The 16,707-nt window shown below is 47.7% G+C and overlaps 1 protein-coding gene across 4 annotated transcripts in view; it reads left to right on the top strand.

The window, feature by feature from the left end:
- Nucleotides 1-16,707, top strand: part of DTX1 (deltex E3 ubiquitin ligase 1) — a 106,260-nt gene that overhangs the window by 69,127 nt on the left and 20,426 nt on the right. For 3 of the 4 annotated variants that reach the window (XM_078857567.1, XM_078857569.1, XM_078857570.1), the window contains exons 2-3: nt 6,312-7,072; nt 8,656-8,912. In XM_078857567.1, the coding sequence (XP_078713693.1) occupies nt 6,312-7,072; nt 8,656-8,912 (1,018 nt within the window). The remainder of the gene's footprint in view (nt 1-6,311; nt 7,073-8,655; nt 8,913-16,707) is intronic. The other variant, XM_078857568.1, reaches the window with a different exon arrangement.

Here is a 16,707-nt window from a genome sequence, read left to right as displayed (position 1 = left end):
TTTTTTATTTTTGCAATACAGCAGAGCGGGTGACAGATTCTCGTTCACGTGATGATGTACATGTACAGCCTTTTGTCCATCCACCAATGGATGAAGGCCTCCCCTTGCCATGTCAATCATTGGGGTGGGGAGGTTGAGGGGGGGGAGGTTACTATACTTCACCACACTGGTCAGTGTGTGGGTTGGTGAAGAGGGGTGAGAGTAGGACCGGTTCTGATGTCACTTGCCGCTGATGTTTATAGCGGGCTAGCTTGACTACCCGGCTTCGCCCGGGACTTGGATTCTTGACTGGGATTAATTTCATTGAAAAACCCTGAAAAAAATGTGATGCTTGCAAGAAAGAAAGAAAGCCGAAACAAATCAATTTAACTAAATGGAATGTTTTTCACTCAAGGAAATTCAACCTTAACCCACTTATACGTAAGGTCGATTTAGGCAACTCGGGAAGGGAATGACGTGACGAGCTGAAAATAGTCGCGCTCCCTTAAAAATTCCAGACAGCGTGAGCTGTGCAAATTTCATGGCGTCAGAGCTCAGCGTTCGAGAGTTTTTGCTGCTTCACACAAACAGATGTATGTTCTGCTTTATATTTAAGAGCGAGCTGAAAATAGTCGCGAGACAGCTCTGCCGCGCATTTGTGCGGGATACGCGGCCTACGCGGAGGGGTTTTGGGTGGGGGGTGCGTGACGTCAGCAGGCACACTGCGTGACGCTGCCGCATGCGGGTGACATCACAGATGTGACGTCACCGCTCACTTGCCGTGCAAAATATATCCATGATTGCGCCCCCCACCTCCCCCAAAATACAAAAGCCAATTTTTATACTTTTTGCATTGTGTACAGTCTGGAAGCTACCCACATGCCAAATTTCAAGTTTATTGCGTGTCGGGAAGTATGCTAAACATTTCGAACAGACACACATATTCACAAATTTCCCTTTTATATATATAGATAATTTGGGCCGGAATATAACCAAATTGTTATGATGCAAGCATAGCACTTTTCATAGATATTCGCATTAAGTTAATTTAATTGAACAATAACTTCCGTGATCCACACTGCTATTTTGTGGAGAAGTCAACAGTAGTTGTCCAACGGATATACTTGTCCCTGTCATAGGAATGGGGAATTTCCATCGCCAAATCAGCTCTATATATGGGAGATAAACACTGCCTCTCAATACTCAGAGCAAGGAGGATTTCTCCACGAATCTGGCTGTCGCCTGATGAAGCTAGTTGTAATTACTGGCGAAATGTCGTTCTCAGATTGTTAATGTTTTGCTCTCCAACACACCGGTTAGTGCTGTACTAGTGACGAATTGGCACCTTCTGTTTTCGTGACAAACTTTACTAATTGGTTTGGTTGGGTGGTGGCGGGTTTAACAACACATTTATATATTTACGCGATCTAACCCCCCCAAAAAAAGAACCTGTATTAAGCAGGAAATCGCTTCGACTTTTGCTAAACCAATTCTGGAAAGTAACTATCAAACACATTCCTGCGGAGGGAGCTGGTAGGAACGTTGGGTTGCTCGGTCAATGGCCAGGGTCAACGGCGGCGTGGTGTATTCCGCAAATATGGCCGACTGTGAGGGCGGGCACAAGCCGGCGTGAGTAGGTTAAACGTTGAGTTTTATAAGGGCACAGCGGGGTGACCAGCCCCTCCCCACCCTCCCCACCCAACCCCTCCCCACCCTCCCCTCCCCACCCAGCCCCTCCCGCCCCACCAGGCCCCTCCCTGCACGACGGACGGACGGACACAATAATCCCCTGTGGGCTCGTGTAACCAGGAGGTTCCTACCAGTATTATTGATTTTTAACTGGAATTTGTGCAGGCTTGTCCAACTTTACTGTACTCCCGATTGTCACATTCTGTGCCGCAGCATGCGCACCCATCTGCCTCGTGTCTATGACGCACGTGCCCGAGAACAAATCTCTGTGATCTACGCCGTACCAACCGGTACTATGTGTGAGTGCGTTCATAAATAGACAAAAACACTCTCTTGAGGTATCGTAGATCGCAAGCCAGGGGAGAAAAGATGTCCTAGACGTTAGGGGTATCGCGATTTACCGCCTCTCACACCCCCCCCCCCTCCCCCCGTTCCAACAACCCTTGGCAATGATGAATTTTCACAACTCGGGGTCACGATACAATTAGACTCTTTTTTATTTCTTTATCATTTTAACCGTCTTGTTTGTATCATATCCTTGTTTTCTCTCTTGACTACAATATTTTGATTATCCCATTTTGAGCAAAATATAAAATGTCATGCGATTTGTGCATCACGTACATTTCAAGATCCGATCACACTTAGTAGACGCTCTGCAAGTCGGAATTGTGGCTTTGTATTTTGCAATTGTATGGTCCGTCGATGTGTCGACGTTCAGAAGTCAGTGAACGTGCTTACAATAACAAAAACAAGAGGATCAGTGGTGTGTAGTGTGGGAATGGAGTGGGCCCTCTGTCGAATTCCCACCTCTTCGTGCCCCAACACGCAGGCCCCCTCCAGCCCATGGACCCCTAGTCCATTCGCGGCACCTGCATTCCCATTTGCTGTACCCCCCACGAATTCATTTCATACTCGAGATTTTTTTCCGGGTTACCAGGGAGACTGGAATCTTTTGGGAGTTTGCATGTTCTCTCTCTCTCTCCCCGTGGTCACGTGGATTTTTCTCCGGGTCCTCCGGGTTTTTCCCCTCCAAGTTGAGGATCAACATCACGTGTCGAAGAGCATTTGGCTGCTATAAATTCCCACGCGATCGTAAGCCACTTCGTCGACCCATCATTTGTGATATCCAGGTCGCGTCTGAAAAAAAGAGCGACATAGCTCGATGGGACCTCACCTGATGAAATAAATAAAATAGTTGAGCTTAGTCTCGGCAGACCTGAAAGTCGGCGCCTTTGATTGCCGCCGCGCACCTGGGTGAGACGCGGCGTCTTGGGCAGCGCGGGGTTGGGGGGGGGGGTAGCCGAGCTCGGAGCTTGTTGTGGGGGGGGGGTGACACTCTTCTGACGGTGGCTCGCAGCAGCAAAATTCTCCCCCCCCCACCCCCGCGGCCACACGTTGGCGGCGATCACCCTCCCTAATTGTGCGTTTTGCAGGCGAAATTAAAGAGCAACGAATTTGCTCATTGAGCAGCACTCTCCTTTGAGTGTCTTGTCGGGAGCGGACGAGCCTTTACGGCATTGGAGCGGATGTAAGATTCATGTTGTTTGCTCATGAAAACATTGCATACGATTTGCAAAAATTATAAAAAAAATCTATTTTTTTTTTACACTCGTTATTTGATCGATATCATCGCGAAACGGTACTATCAATTTAGATGTATCAATTGTTCACACGTCTACAGTCGAAACGTAAATTAAACCCCAAGGGACGGAGCGTGTGGATTATTACGTTCAGGATTGTGAAAGTCGGTGATGGCTTGTGGTAGAGGGAATGGGGGTTCATTCAGCAGTGGATTGACCATGACTGATGATGTTGATGATGGTAAAAAGCCCACTCTGTGTGTAAACTAAACCTGCCACGGTAGCCATTTGACATACGTTAGCCAAGGCTGATGTATGTGTTTGTATATTTAAAGCCACGGTTTCAATTGGCCTTGCAAAAATCTTCAGTGACAAGGGAAGGGCACATGGGAATGATAAAAATCCAGAGAAGGGAACACGGTTTCCTAATTAACGGAGTAAGGAGCTTCTCTGAATGTGTGATTTCCTGGTGGATATAACTGGCAAAGATAAATGTGTTTGGGTTAGGTGGGCCCACTTGGATTGTTCACGAAAATACAATCTGATGATTAATTGCTATAATTAATTGGGACAGTCCTGCATTTGAATGATTGGACAATTCATTTTTAATGAGTGTGTTGTGGGAGGAAACGGGAATGCCCAGAGAAATCCCCGGCACATTTGAGTGAACATCACTTTGAGGTCCTCAAAGACAAATAACAAACCCACTTTTGCTGTTAATCTGCTATCTGCAGGACACTTTGAAGACCAATGAGTCATGTAGTTCTTAAAATGCTGCATGCGATCCATGCGGATAACCTATTCTCCGAAGTGCTGGCTCGTATACCACCACACCCTAATTAACAGCATAATTAATGATCTGACGGTCAAACTGGGGCAGTGACTCAGTGGTTAGCACACTGCATTGTGAACCTGGCTACCCAGCCATTTGATTTCCGGCCATGGCTAACATTAGTGGGAAGTAATATTTCGACCAGATTTGGGCCTACGCCGCTTCGCCAATCCCCTCGTGTGTATGCTTTCTGCGTGCACGAGCGCGGGCCCGCCTGGCCGGGCTAGACCCGGACAATCCAGGAATTGCCATCTGTGTTTTATGGTGCTAGGAATCATATTTCGTACCGAAATCTGGAAAAAAAATTCTTACCGAGATCTGTAAATCACTCGTACCCAGATAAACCTGAGTTGACTGAGAAATATGCCTTAGTTGAAAATGTGCCAACCCTGCCCGGTTATTCCGGTTTCCTACCACGTGCCAAACACTCGCAGGCGGATTTCCCCAAACATCTCAATGCAGTACCCTCCTGAGGAAGAGTCCTGAGGCTCGGTGAGACTTCTGTGAATGAACAGACGGACTTTTTACCTCCTGAAGTGCTGGCGTGATCACGGTGCTCTACACACAATTGACCGCTGTCACTGATACCCTGGCTCCTGTCCAGGGTATTTAAGGCAGCGGTCCCCAAACTTTTTGGCACCAGGGACCGGTTTCGTGGAAGACAATTTTTTCACGGACCGGGAGGGAGGTGGGTTGGTTCATCATTGGGTCTTTCCCCCTTTTCAAAGAAGCTCTCCAGCGATGTTTGTTTTTTACTCATTCTGGCTACTAGGGGTTAGAGCTTGTGGGCTCACCAACACTGTGACTGAGTGCGCAGTACGGGAAAGAGACATGGACGGGAGTGGTGAATAATAAAATAATGGGAGGGCCACGCGCGAACTCACCGCTCTCACCTCCTGCTGTGCGGCCCGGTTCCTAACAGGCCACGGACCGGTACCGGTCCACGGCCCAGGGGGTTGGGGACCCCCGGTCTAATCAACCCTTTTGTTGCCGGGTTCTCGTTTACAGCCTCCTTCGCGTCCCTCACCCCTCCCCAACGCCCCCCCGCCCCCGCCAGCCCCCACCTCATCTTGCTGTTTGCAACGTCTCTCGGTCGTGGCAGTGTAAATCACACCGGCTCGTGTTTCTACTTTTAATTGAATGCGCTGCCACGCGCTGGTGAACCGGCACGCAGATGTTACAGTTATATAGGGCACCGGGAAAATAAATGCAGTAGATTCATACGTTATGTGGGGCCGTTCATAAATGACGTCACGCGATTTTTTACGATTTTTGACCCCCCCCACACCCTCGTCACATGGCGTCACAAAAAGTCAGACCCCCCTCGAATATGACGTCACAAAGCTCCCCCCCCCCAAAAAACATGCTTCAAATCGCTTTAAACTATTGTCATTGTAGTGGGCATTTAATGTGGCGCTGCACTCTGATGTTGTAGGAGAAAACATTTATTAAAAAGTCTATTTAATTAAGTAGAACGTGTTGTCTATATTTATTTAAAGTTGCGCATTTTTATGTGACGTCATATTTCTCACCCCACCCCCCCTCGTCACACATCGTCACAAATGTCTGACCCCCCCCCCTAGGTGCGTGACGTCATTTATTGACGGCCTCTGTGATTGACGTCGCTTTATCAATACGCACCATTGTTATCTTTCAAAGTGTTAAAAAGTTGTACGTTTTGGACGCGAATTCTCCACCGTTGGTGTTCGCGCGTGATTGTGGTTCAGGAAGTTTTATTTTCACGACCAAAGGAATTGTTAATGCCCCTGTTTGAGGCCATTGAACCACGCGATTAAAACCCATAAATGTGTGATGCTTGCACAAGCACGAAATAACAAACAAAAAAATAATAACAGAAATAGCACGAACTACAAAAGAGGGAAAAAACTTACATAACAGGCGACCACTTTTTGGGAAAATGTCCAAAGCCAAGATAGGACAGAGCGATTGAGTGAATAACGGATTGAGGATGCACTCTAGACCATGATAAAACATCCGTTGGCATTTAAACAGTCGCCCGTTAGCAGATGCTGAGTTACAGACAAACCATCCAAAAGTCACCAGTCTTTGCGCCACAATCCATTTGCCTCGTCACACGTTCTCCAAGCCCACACGACATCTGCACGTTCTGTGCCCATTCTCTCTCCTTCTCCTCCGCTGCTTCCCCCACCTCCTCCACTCCCCCTCATCATCATCCTCCTCCTAACGTGAGCGTTCCCTCTCCGCCGCAGGGACAATGAGACCGGTGCGACGGAGCTTCTACGATCCCTCGGCGGCGCCGGGCCGCGGCGTCGTGTGGGAGTGGGAGAGCGAGGGTGGCGTGTGGACCCCGTACCCCATGGACGTGTGCGTCACCATCCAGAACGCGCACGAGAAGCAGCACCCGTGGCTCGACCTGGCCACGCTGGGGCTGCCAATCCTGCTCGACTTCACGGCCATGTGCCAGATCGGGCGGCTCGGCCAGACGCGCCGCCGCGTCCGACGGCGCCTCGACACGCCGTACCCGCTGCTCGTCATCAACAGCGGCGGCGGCAGCCTGGCCGCGGGGCCTCTCGCCCTGCCCAAGTCGCAGTCGTGGCCCGTCGGAGCCGGACAGGCCTCGGGCGGCCAGGGACACCACGGCGGCCAGCATCAGCAGATGCATCAGCAGCAAATCCAGCAGCAGCAGCAGCAACAGCAACAGCAGCAGATGTCGCTGCTGTGCGCGTGTCCTCAGTGTTTGCACCAGCAGCAGCAGCAGCAGAGCCACCACCACCACCAGAATGTGCAGGGACATGCCCAGCAGCAGCAGCAGCAAAACATGCTCGGTGTCACCGCCTACGGGACGGTGACTCAGCGGCCCGCTCTGTCTACCAACAACCTGGCTTCCACGGCCACGGCTGGCAACGTCACGCATCATCAGCAGCAGCAGATGCAAATGCAGCAGGCAATGTCCCAGCAGCAACAGCAGAGGAGACGCGAGACATTCAGCTCGCCGACGAGGCAGACACAGGTGAGGAATGCCGCGACATCGCGTGATGCCAGCCGGTTTCCCCGACGCAAGCGCAGCGGCTTTGTGATGATTCCGGAGTTTTTTCAGCAGGTCCACCCCCCCCCCCCGGTCTGGTTTGTTCTCTGTTTTTTTGCCACCTGCCGTTATTCATCTGCTGTACGGCTTTCCCTGCCGATCCGACGATTTTTGGGCTCTTCGCCAAAAGCCGGAATCACATTTGTCCCGACAAGGAAAGTTAATATCAAAGCGGACGAATAAAAAATGGTCTGCAAAATAATGACTGTGTTGCACTTTCAAAAAAAATTGTTTACGTGACCAATGATGTCAATGTTTTCTAAAAGGTTATTCGTAGAGCAAATGTTTATTTAAACATGCTCCACACAAAATATATAAAATATTTTATTATGTTTTATTTTATTATGTTTTATTTTTATTATTTTATTACTTCCCTTCTACGTGACTTTACCGAAAGAACCAAGAAGATGAATCCCTGCAGTCACGAAAGCTTTACATCGAAATTTAATGCTCCACACCATTTAGATTCACAAGATTTATGCTCGGACTTAAATGAAAATCTTAACGTGGACAACAATTACAGGAATAATAATAATAATAGTTTTCAACCCTTTTTTTGTAAATCCGTTGCCGGATGAAGGCCTTCGGATTGTGGGGCCCATGTGGCCGTACTTCACCACGTTGGTGAGTACAGCTTGGTGGACAGCTGTACTTGGCACTGGTTAAAGATATCGGTCGTCAATCTTGATTTGAAGCTTTCGTGGCTGCAGGAATCCATACTCTTTGGTTCTTTCGGTAAAGTCACGTGGGTAGAAATAAAATAAAATAAAACAAATCACGACCTTTCGATCGCAGCACAAGCGGTCGTCATCAGGCGACACAAAAACGTCGTGATTTGTTTTTTTTTTGTTTCATTTATTTTTTATTTAATTTTATTTTTAACTAGGTGACTTTACCGACAGAACCAAAGAGTATATCGGTCGCCACTGAGGGTTTGGAGGTGCTCGCCGAATCGAACTGATATCACACCGGGGTCGTCACGCATCGTGCTAACCCCCGCGGCACTGCCTCCACCTGCAACGCTTGCAAAGACACAAAAAAGTGATTTTGTGGCGTTTTGTGGCGTCCCCGAAACCAAATCGTGGCACCCACTTCAGATCCTACCCACAGTTAGACTGATGGCCTTAATCTAAGTTGTCTTGTGGTTGTTGTTGTTGTTTGACTTGCATCCCACTGGGATTTTTGCACCCAGCGTTGGTGTACGGTACTTTTTCTGCAATATTTTGCTGTCTTTTCTTGGATTTTGTGTTTGCACTTAGTCACATATTCACTTTAAGATGTTTTTTGTTCGTGTTTTTGTTTGTTGCGGATGCACCCGATTCAAGAGCCGAATGGCTCACAGTGCTACACCTAATAAATGAACTTGAACTTGAACGTGGCATTGGCCACCCACCCCTCCTCGCGTGCCGTGCCGGCCTCCCTCGGTGCTCGCAGAACAGCACTTGCCCCGACAGTCTGTTAAGGCTCTACGGGGGTGGGGGGGGGGATCTTTGTTTCGTGTGTTTCAGGGGCAGGCCCGGTCAGGCTTGACCGTGAGCAGACCACGGTCACAGCCCGCTCTGCAGGCCATCGCCGCGGGATACACGCCGGCCAATCGCGGCCAGGGGATGCCGGCTATCGCCATGGCCACCTCCGTGTCTGCCCCGAACAACCTCAACCGGCCCGGTGTGAAGCAGCAGAGGAGCGTGGTGGGCTTCACGGGCTCGGCGCGCCCACCAGGGTGGGTGGCAAGCCGCCACGCGTGTCCGCCTGCTTGCCTGCGCATGTGGGTGTCCGCGCCCCTGGCTACTTCCCGTCCGTCCGCCCGTTTGTCTGACAAGTCACTCTTGCGTCACGCGTCGCTGTTGTTGTTGTTGTTTCATTCGTCGGTTGTCAGCCACCCGTTCGTTTTGACTTGAAACTTTCGCGGCTGCAGGAATTCGTACTCTTGGTTCTTTCGGTAAAGTCACGTAGATAGAAAATGAAATAAGAATAACAGATAATGAAATGAAATAACAAAATTTCGAAATAATTCAAGCAAAAAAACGCACGACGTTTCGATCGCAACACAAGCGGTCTTTATTTTATTATCTGTTATTTTTATTTTATTTTCTATCTACGTGACTTTAGCGAAATAACTTAAGAATATGAGCACCTGTTCATGTTTATCCGTGGATCGTCATCAGGCCTCAACCAACCCGCCTCCACCTATCACAATCCCACCATGTGTAACAATCCGCCCAGCATCCACAGACGAACTCATTTTACCATCGATCCATCTCTCGGATGCGTTCCATTCCTCGGTTGGATATCTATTTGGTTAATAGGATCAGAATATTTGTTTATACCGGAGGAATCCGATACGCTACATAGCTCTCTTTCACAGATATCCAATAGATCCGCCTATAGCGACCGCCCCCCATCCATTTGCCGCTCCTATTATTGAGGTGGATAAGAGAAGTTTGTGAACATTTTTTTATTCCTGCATTCACGGTAATAACCTTCAGATCTATCACACGGCACAGGAATGACACTCGATGACGCATTACGCCCACTCATTCCGTGGTTTATCAAGAAAGATGAACAATTCAATGTTTGTATCGACACTCGAGCAATTACGCGTTCACGGCACAGCACAGTCGCCCAATGTCACCGGCGCATTTCGTTGCAGTCACGATGCCCTGGGCTCAAGGTCTCCGTGTTACCGTCTTCCGCAAGACTCTTTGCAGAGGGATATCGATTTGCTGCCGTGGGCAAGGCTTGGGATTTCTTTCCCTGTAGTCGGTTACTTTATTGGCCCCCCTTGAAAGTCGCAAAAGTCAGAGATATCTGACCACATTTCCTGAAGGTCTATTACCTAAAGTGTCGGCGAGAGCGGCTCGTAAAATGTTCCCTCGGTGATTGAGTACTCACTCGTACTGTGCGGTGCGCAAATGATTGCGCATCTAATGCACGTTTGGTCTTAAATATAACCTGTTAGTGGCAGGAACCTTTCATGTGTAGCAAATGGCCTGCCTTATTTAACAGAATTAGTGAAGCTGTAATGGATGGGGTTTTATTTTTATTTTTAAATGGGCTATATTTAAAAAGAAATAGCAGAAATGACTGACATGTATTTTTACGTGAGTTTGCCGGAGAACACCTCCCAGGCTGCTCCACCAGTTTTCAGTTAATGAGTGGTCGATATGCAGTAGGTGTGTGCGCGCGACCAGATTTGTATCATTTAACTATGCACCAGCGACAGACAAAGGTCGCCGGTACAGCCTTAACGGACTGTTGGGGCAAGTGCTGTTAGTGAGCACCTATGAAGGCCGGCACGGCACATGAGGGGGTGGGTGGCCAGCACCACGCCCGGCCGCCTTTTCCTCCCTTGTGGCGATGTTTACACACTGCACCAGGTACTCATTTGAGGCCGAGTTAAACTAGGGGGGCCCAAGGCCGGTTCAGCAAATCGTCGCTGGTGTTGGACATGAGCAGGAATCCAACTCTGGTTGCCAGGTTCATTGCGCAACGTGCAAACCACTGCCATTACCCCCCCCCCCCCCATACACACATGCACATGCATGTGTACGAAAGAACGTGTGCTGAGATGGTAGTTGCCAGTACAGGAACGGATTCTTGAATCCATCTGTGTGGAGCTTTGAGTGTTACCCTCTCGCGTGCATAGTGAGTTTTCTCTCTGGGTGCTGTCGCATATCACAAGCCCAAAAAAAAAGTCACGAATCGAATTAACCAAACAACCCAATGCAAAACCCCTCCTGACAATGCCTTGGCTCAGTGAGGCTTTCATCGCTAAAAACCTCGAATTATAATTCAACGTCAGCCTTTCCACTCAGTCCTTCACAGTGCTGTGATGCAAGGCATATATATAGGACATTACATTATTATTATTATACTTGCACTGATGCTGTCATGGTGTAATGGTTAGCACACTGGATTTGCAATGCAGAGGTCAACGGTTCAATTTAATCTACCGGGGCAGCAGTTGAAGCAATGGCATAGTATAACTGGCGACACGAAAGTCGATCAGCAGGTTGAGTGTGGTGGCGAGGGGTATGAGCGTGAGTTCTTCCACCTCTTCGAAGACGTATCTTACGGTGCCACAGAGGCGAGATGTTAACTACCTCGTCTGGTTTACAGGAGGTCGTCGATTCGATCCCGATCCTGACGCCTGCTGCTGTACATTTGGAGTTTGCATCTTCTCGCCGTGGCCACGTGGATTTTATCCGGGTCCTCCGGTCCCCCCCCCCCACTTAGAATCGTGCGTTGAGAGTATTTGGCTGCTATAAATTCTCACAAGATAGGTCACTTCGTTGAGCTATCATTTGTGGCCAGGTCGCTTCTGAAAAAAAGCTATAGAGCTCAGTGGGCCTAACCTAGTAAAATGAAAATAAAAGTTTAGTTTAGTATGTCTGGCCAGCAGGAAGAGTAGACCAAATGCTCTCTAGACTTTAGAGGGACTTCGATTTAAAGCTTTCGTGACTGTAGGGATTCATCTTCTTGGTTCTTTCGGTAAAGTCACGTAGAAGGGAAGTAATAAAATAATACAAATAAAACATAATAAAATAATTCTCACGACGTTTCGGCCATAATAAAATAATTTTCACGACGTTTCGGCCACAACGCAAGCAGCCGTCCTCAGGTCTTCTCGACAGACCTGTTCTTCACCTGAGGACGGCTGCTTGCGTTGTGGCCGAAACGTCGTGAGAATTATTGTATTATGTTTTATTTTTATTATTTTATTACTTCCCTTCTACGTGACTTTACCGAAATAACCAAGAAGATTTAGAGGGACTGTTTAATCATCCTCTAGCGGAGGCCCTTCTGTTGGTGGTGACGTGGGAAAGCAATTGGAGAGGCTTGGCATTTACCTCTTTTGGTTGTACATGACACAGCTCCGTTAGCAGCTGCTTCACGCCAGACTCCTGGAGCAAATGCAGCAGTGAAGACAACAACACACCTGAGGCATTGTGAGGGTGGCTTAATGGGGAACTGGAGGAAGCTGATAAAATATTGCTGTGGCAGATAGCGAGAACACTGGAGAAATGTGGGCGCGTTGGAAATTAGCCAACAATAAGCCTGCAAGATTTTTTGCAATCGGACTTAGTGCACTACAACCTTGGATTGCTATCTTGGGTTAGACACACGCCGTTCGCTGGCCTAAAATAGATGACATATTTTCGAGCCGATGACAATTCCACGCGCTGGATTTTAGTTTTTTTTACGTGTGCCAGCAAAGAGAGCATCTTAGATCTACAGATGATATTGTGACAGTTCACATCCGCGGATGGAATTCCTTTCCAGCTCAGACCCCGCTTGCTTGCCCATCGCCACATAAATAACCTCTTGTTGCAACAGCTCTCTCGCTGGTTCAGCAGGTCCACTGCTGGATTATAAACATTTTCCGCCTGAGGACGACCGCTTGTGTTGCGATCGAAACGTCGTGATCTATTATTTTTTGTTTCATTTTATTTTTCTAACCAACGTGACTTTTACCGAAAGAACCAAAGAGTATGGATTCCTGCAGTCACGAAAGCTTCAAATCAACATTGAGAGAGGGGTGATTTTTTTTATTACTTTCCCAAATTATGTTACGTTATTTCTATCGCCGTCTTTTCGTGAGACGCGATCGCGATTACGTCACATTACTACTTCTTTGGAACTCTGCGGCTAGCAGTGCATCGCTCCTGTGTCAAACAACGAATGACCCTGGATGATGATTCCCGAGAGATGCTTCTGAAATCACTTCGGTTGACCCCTTTATCCGCTGGAAAGGAATAACATCCCCGGTAAAATTTCGATTTAAAGTTTTCGTGACTGCAGGGATTCATCTTCTTGGTTCTTTCGGTAAAGTCACGTAGAATGGAAATAATAAAATAATAAAAATAAAACATAATACAATAATTCTCACGCCGTTTCGGCCACAACGCAAGCAGCCGTCCTCTCGACAGACCTGTTCTTCACCTGAGGACGGCTGCTTGCGTTGTGGCCGAAACGTCGTGAGAATTATTTTATTATGTTTTATTTTTATTATTTTATTATTTCCATTCTACGTGACTTTACCGAAAGAACCAAGAAGATGAATCCCCGGTAAAGTCACGTTGGTTAGAAAAATAAAATGAAACAAAAAATAAGTGTTTTCCGTATGTTATTGACGCCAATATTTTGAAGCCCCCCCTCCCCCCCCCCCAGAGCTGGTATAAGAGACAATTGATAAACTAAATTGAAGATCTTCTTGGTTCTTTCGGTAAAGTCACGTAAAAGGGAAATAATAAAATAATAAAAATAAAACAATAAAATACAATTCTCACGACGTTTCGGCCACAACGCAAGCAGCCGTCCTCAGGTGAAGAACAGGTCTGTCGGAAAGACAGCACCAAGCTTGGCAACGTATATTTAAGCTGGGTTAGGGGAGGAAGGGCGCCTTGACAAAGGAATTTGCATACCAACAGAGGAATTTAGCATATTTATTATTAAATCAAAATTTAAATTGAAGATGGTTGTTTTGGCGCAGTAATTGTTGATGGACTGGCAGAGACGATCAAGTCGCTGCAGCTGGTAACATTGTTGTTTAATCATGGGTGGCTGAAACTCAAAATTGACCCCTGCGCCACCTGGCAACCCTCGAGAATGTTTTCTCAAAGAGGGACATTTCTGTGAATGCTGTCCTAAATGAGTTATTAACACAGGATTCACCTCCCTATCAATTGAGCGAACTGATGAATCATCGTGATTGAGGGTCACAGTTGTTGTTCTTCTTAACGCTTTATAAGGTTGAAAGACCATCGGTTGTTAGCCACGACATCTCTAGGAATGATGATCCGACAGTGACGAAACTTTTGCGTGACGTTTCGTTGCTATTTGGAAGTCACCACCTTTGAGAATTGGCCTAAATTGACCGATGCGTCTGCCCGCACCCTGGAGGTACAAACGAGAGCAAATAAGGACTTCCATACTGGCAATAAACGCCTCCGAGGACAAATTAAATGCACATGGGGAAAGCATGGCACGAGCCATGCTTGTAAATGCGTGGGTTTTCCACTACGCACGTTTCACGATACGTCCTCGTGTTACGCAAATAAAACGAAGAGTCAGGTCGTGCAAGTCTAGAGCAGCGATTGAAACGAAGAACCTGTATATGTACTCTGCAGAAACCTCCTTAAAGTGTTTTTTTTTCTTTTTCATCCAAAAGCTGGAACACCTGCCACAAATTTCATTCGGAAGGTGGTCTGCCTTTTCCTGGCACCAGATCTTTCATGAATGCAGAACCTGGCAAAGTCAATATCCACTAGGCATTTTTTTGCATTTTCCCCTCGGGAGTCTAAAGGCCCCATCCTCATTAGGAGCTCTTCATCTGTGTCAGACCTCCTGCAGACATCAAGAGCAATGCATTATTGCGTTATATTATCGCGCGCTGCAATGCCCCGTGTGCAATTATGATTTTATTTTTAATCTAGTTTGTAATTAATAAGCTAAATTGTGCCGGTTTAAAGAAAATTATCGCATTCTCTAGTTAAAAACACCACGTGCTAACGATATCATGAGTGCATAACAATAACGGTAAAGCGAAATGAAATATTACCGGAGAATTGTGAAGGCCCCGGGTGGAATGCTAAACCTGAGTTTGATCTGTGGTCACAGCTTACATCAGCGGTGCGTGATATCTGGACCGGTCCTCTGTGCATCCTTTCTGTGCATCCCCCATTCACCAGCCCGAACTGACCGCAGCGGTGAAGTACTATCCAACAACGGCCACGGACACTGACACAGCATAGGGGCATGAATAATTGGCGTAACATACTAACAAAGTCTATAATACATTTTTCATATTATGGTCATTATACCCGACTGTAATAAGCTTTCAACACTTCACGCTTATCCAGATCTTCCTCCATAAGGATACTTATCTCAATGGGTTCTCGCTTGCTCACATATATATGTGACCTAAACGCAAACCTGTCAACCCCTTCTCAATGCCTACCTTATATTGGTAGGAACGAAGTGGACGAGACCACCAATAGATTAATGTGTCCGTCCGTCCGTCTGTCCGCGTCCGTCCGTCCGTCCGCGTTTGTCCATCCGTCCGTCCGTCTGCGTCCGTCCGTCCGTCCGTGTATCAACATCGCCCCCTACTGCAAACACTTGGCATGACCCTGTCCGACAAGATGGCCGCCCGCTCCCCCTGCGATCTGTGAATTAAACAAGATGGCCGTCGCTCCGGCGCATCACGGCAAAACTTTAAACTTCGCTTCAAAATTACTTTACTGAAACGCAGCACGTTTTTAAAAAAATTACTTTACTGAAACGCAGCACGTTTTTTTAACACAGAGACAAGAAACATTTATTAACACAGAGACGAGATACATTTAATCGCCTTATTTGTGCACGAAAAGCACGGCGCGAGGCCTAGTGCGGCAGGCTTCGCGAGGCCTAGTGCCGCAGGCTTATTAACACAGAGATGAAACGCAGCACGTTTATTTAAAAAAAAATTACTTTACTGAAACGCAGCACGTTTTTTTAACACAGAGACAAGAAACATTTATTAACACAGAGACGAGATACATTTAATCGCTTATTCGTGCACGAAAAGCACGGCGCGAGGCCTAGTGCGGCAGGCTTCGCGAGGCCTAGTGCGGCAGGCTTCGCGAGGCCTAGTGCAGAAGGTGGTGGTGGGGGGTGGTGGTGGGGGGTGGTGGTGGGGGGGGGGTGGTGAGGGCTGGTGGTGAGGAGTGGTGTTGGGGGGTCTTTAAATCTCACAGCGTTTCTTGTCAAAACAAACACTTTTAATTAACGTTACACTAGAATACAGTAATTTTTTCTTTAACTCCTCTATACCCGGTCGATATCCCTGTACCGGTACTAAGTATTATTCCTACCAGCCCACCCCGCAGGGTCCTGTTTACAGACCAATTCAGACCTTACTGGTTACCCCGTGCCCTTATAAATCTCAACGTCCATCCTACAAAGTCCCATCACACAGGAGAAACACAAACAAATAGACAAAAAATATACAGGTTTTTTTGTTGTTGCTCGTATTGAAACGGTTGTACGCCATATGGACCTGAAAACTCAATTTCCCTGTACAAGAATGCGGGTAAAAAGTATGGGTTGACAGGAATGTAAACGGGATCACGCCAGGCCTAATACAGCAATAAGTAGCGTCTACTTTAGTAGGGTTTTTTTCCCCCTTTTTTGTCCCTTTAACAACAACTCAATTTATTGTGGTGTGTATTTTAGCGACGTGACGCGTAGCGAGGAAAGGACGCTGGCGGGTTTGGACAGGCCGAGGAAACAATGGAGGGATGTGGGGAGATGCGTGACCCTGCCGGCTGCCTTGGGGATTTATGAAGGTCACGGCAGAGGACATCGGAACGTGGTCGCTCTGTCCTTGGAATGCGGAGCCGCTCGCTCGCTCGCCTCCACAGCTTCCGGACAGCACATGTGCTCCTTGCATTGTGGATGGGGAGGGAGGGAGGGGGGGGCGGCGAGGGATGACGACCTGAGCCGTCCTGTATTTGTCACAGACGTAAGCACAGATTGCACGCTGTCTCGCGCACGTGTGCTGTTCACCACCCGTTGCT

This window comes from Lampetra fluviatilis, chromosome 6, assembly GCF_964198595.1.
Source record: "Lampetra fluviatilis chromosome 6, kcLamFluv1.1, whole genome shotgun sequence".
Lineage (NCBI taxonomy): Eukaryota > Metazoa > Chordata > Hyperoartia > Petromyzontiformes > Petromyzontidae > Lampetra > Lampetra fluviatilis.
The sequence above is the reverse complement of the archived record's forward strand: the minus strand, read 5'-3'. Positions and strand labels throughout refer to the sequence as shown.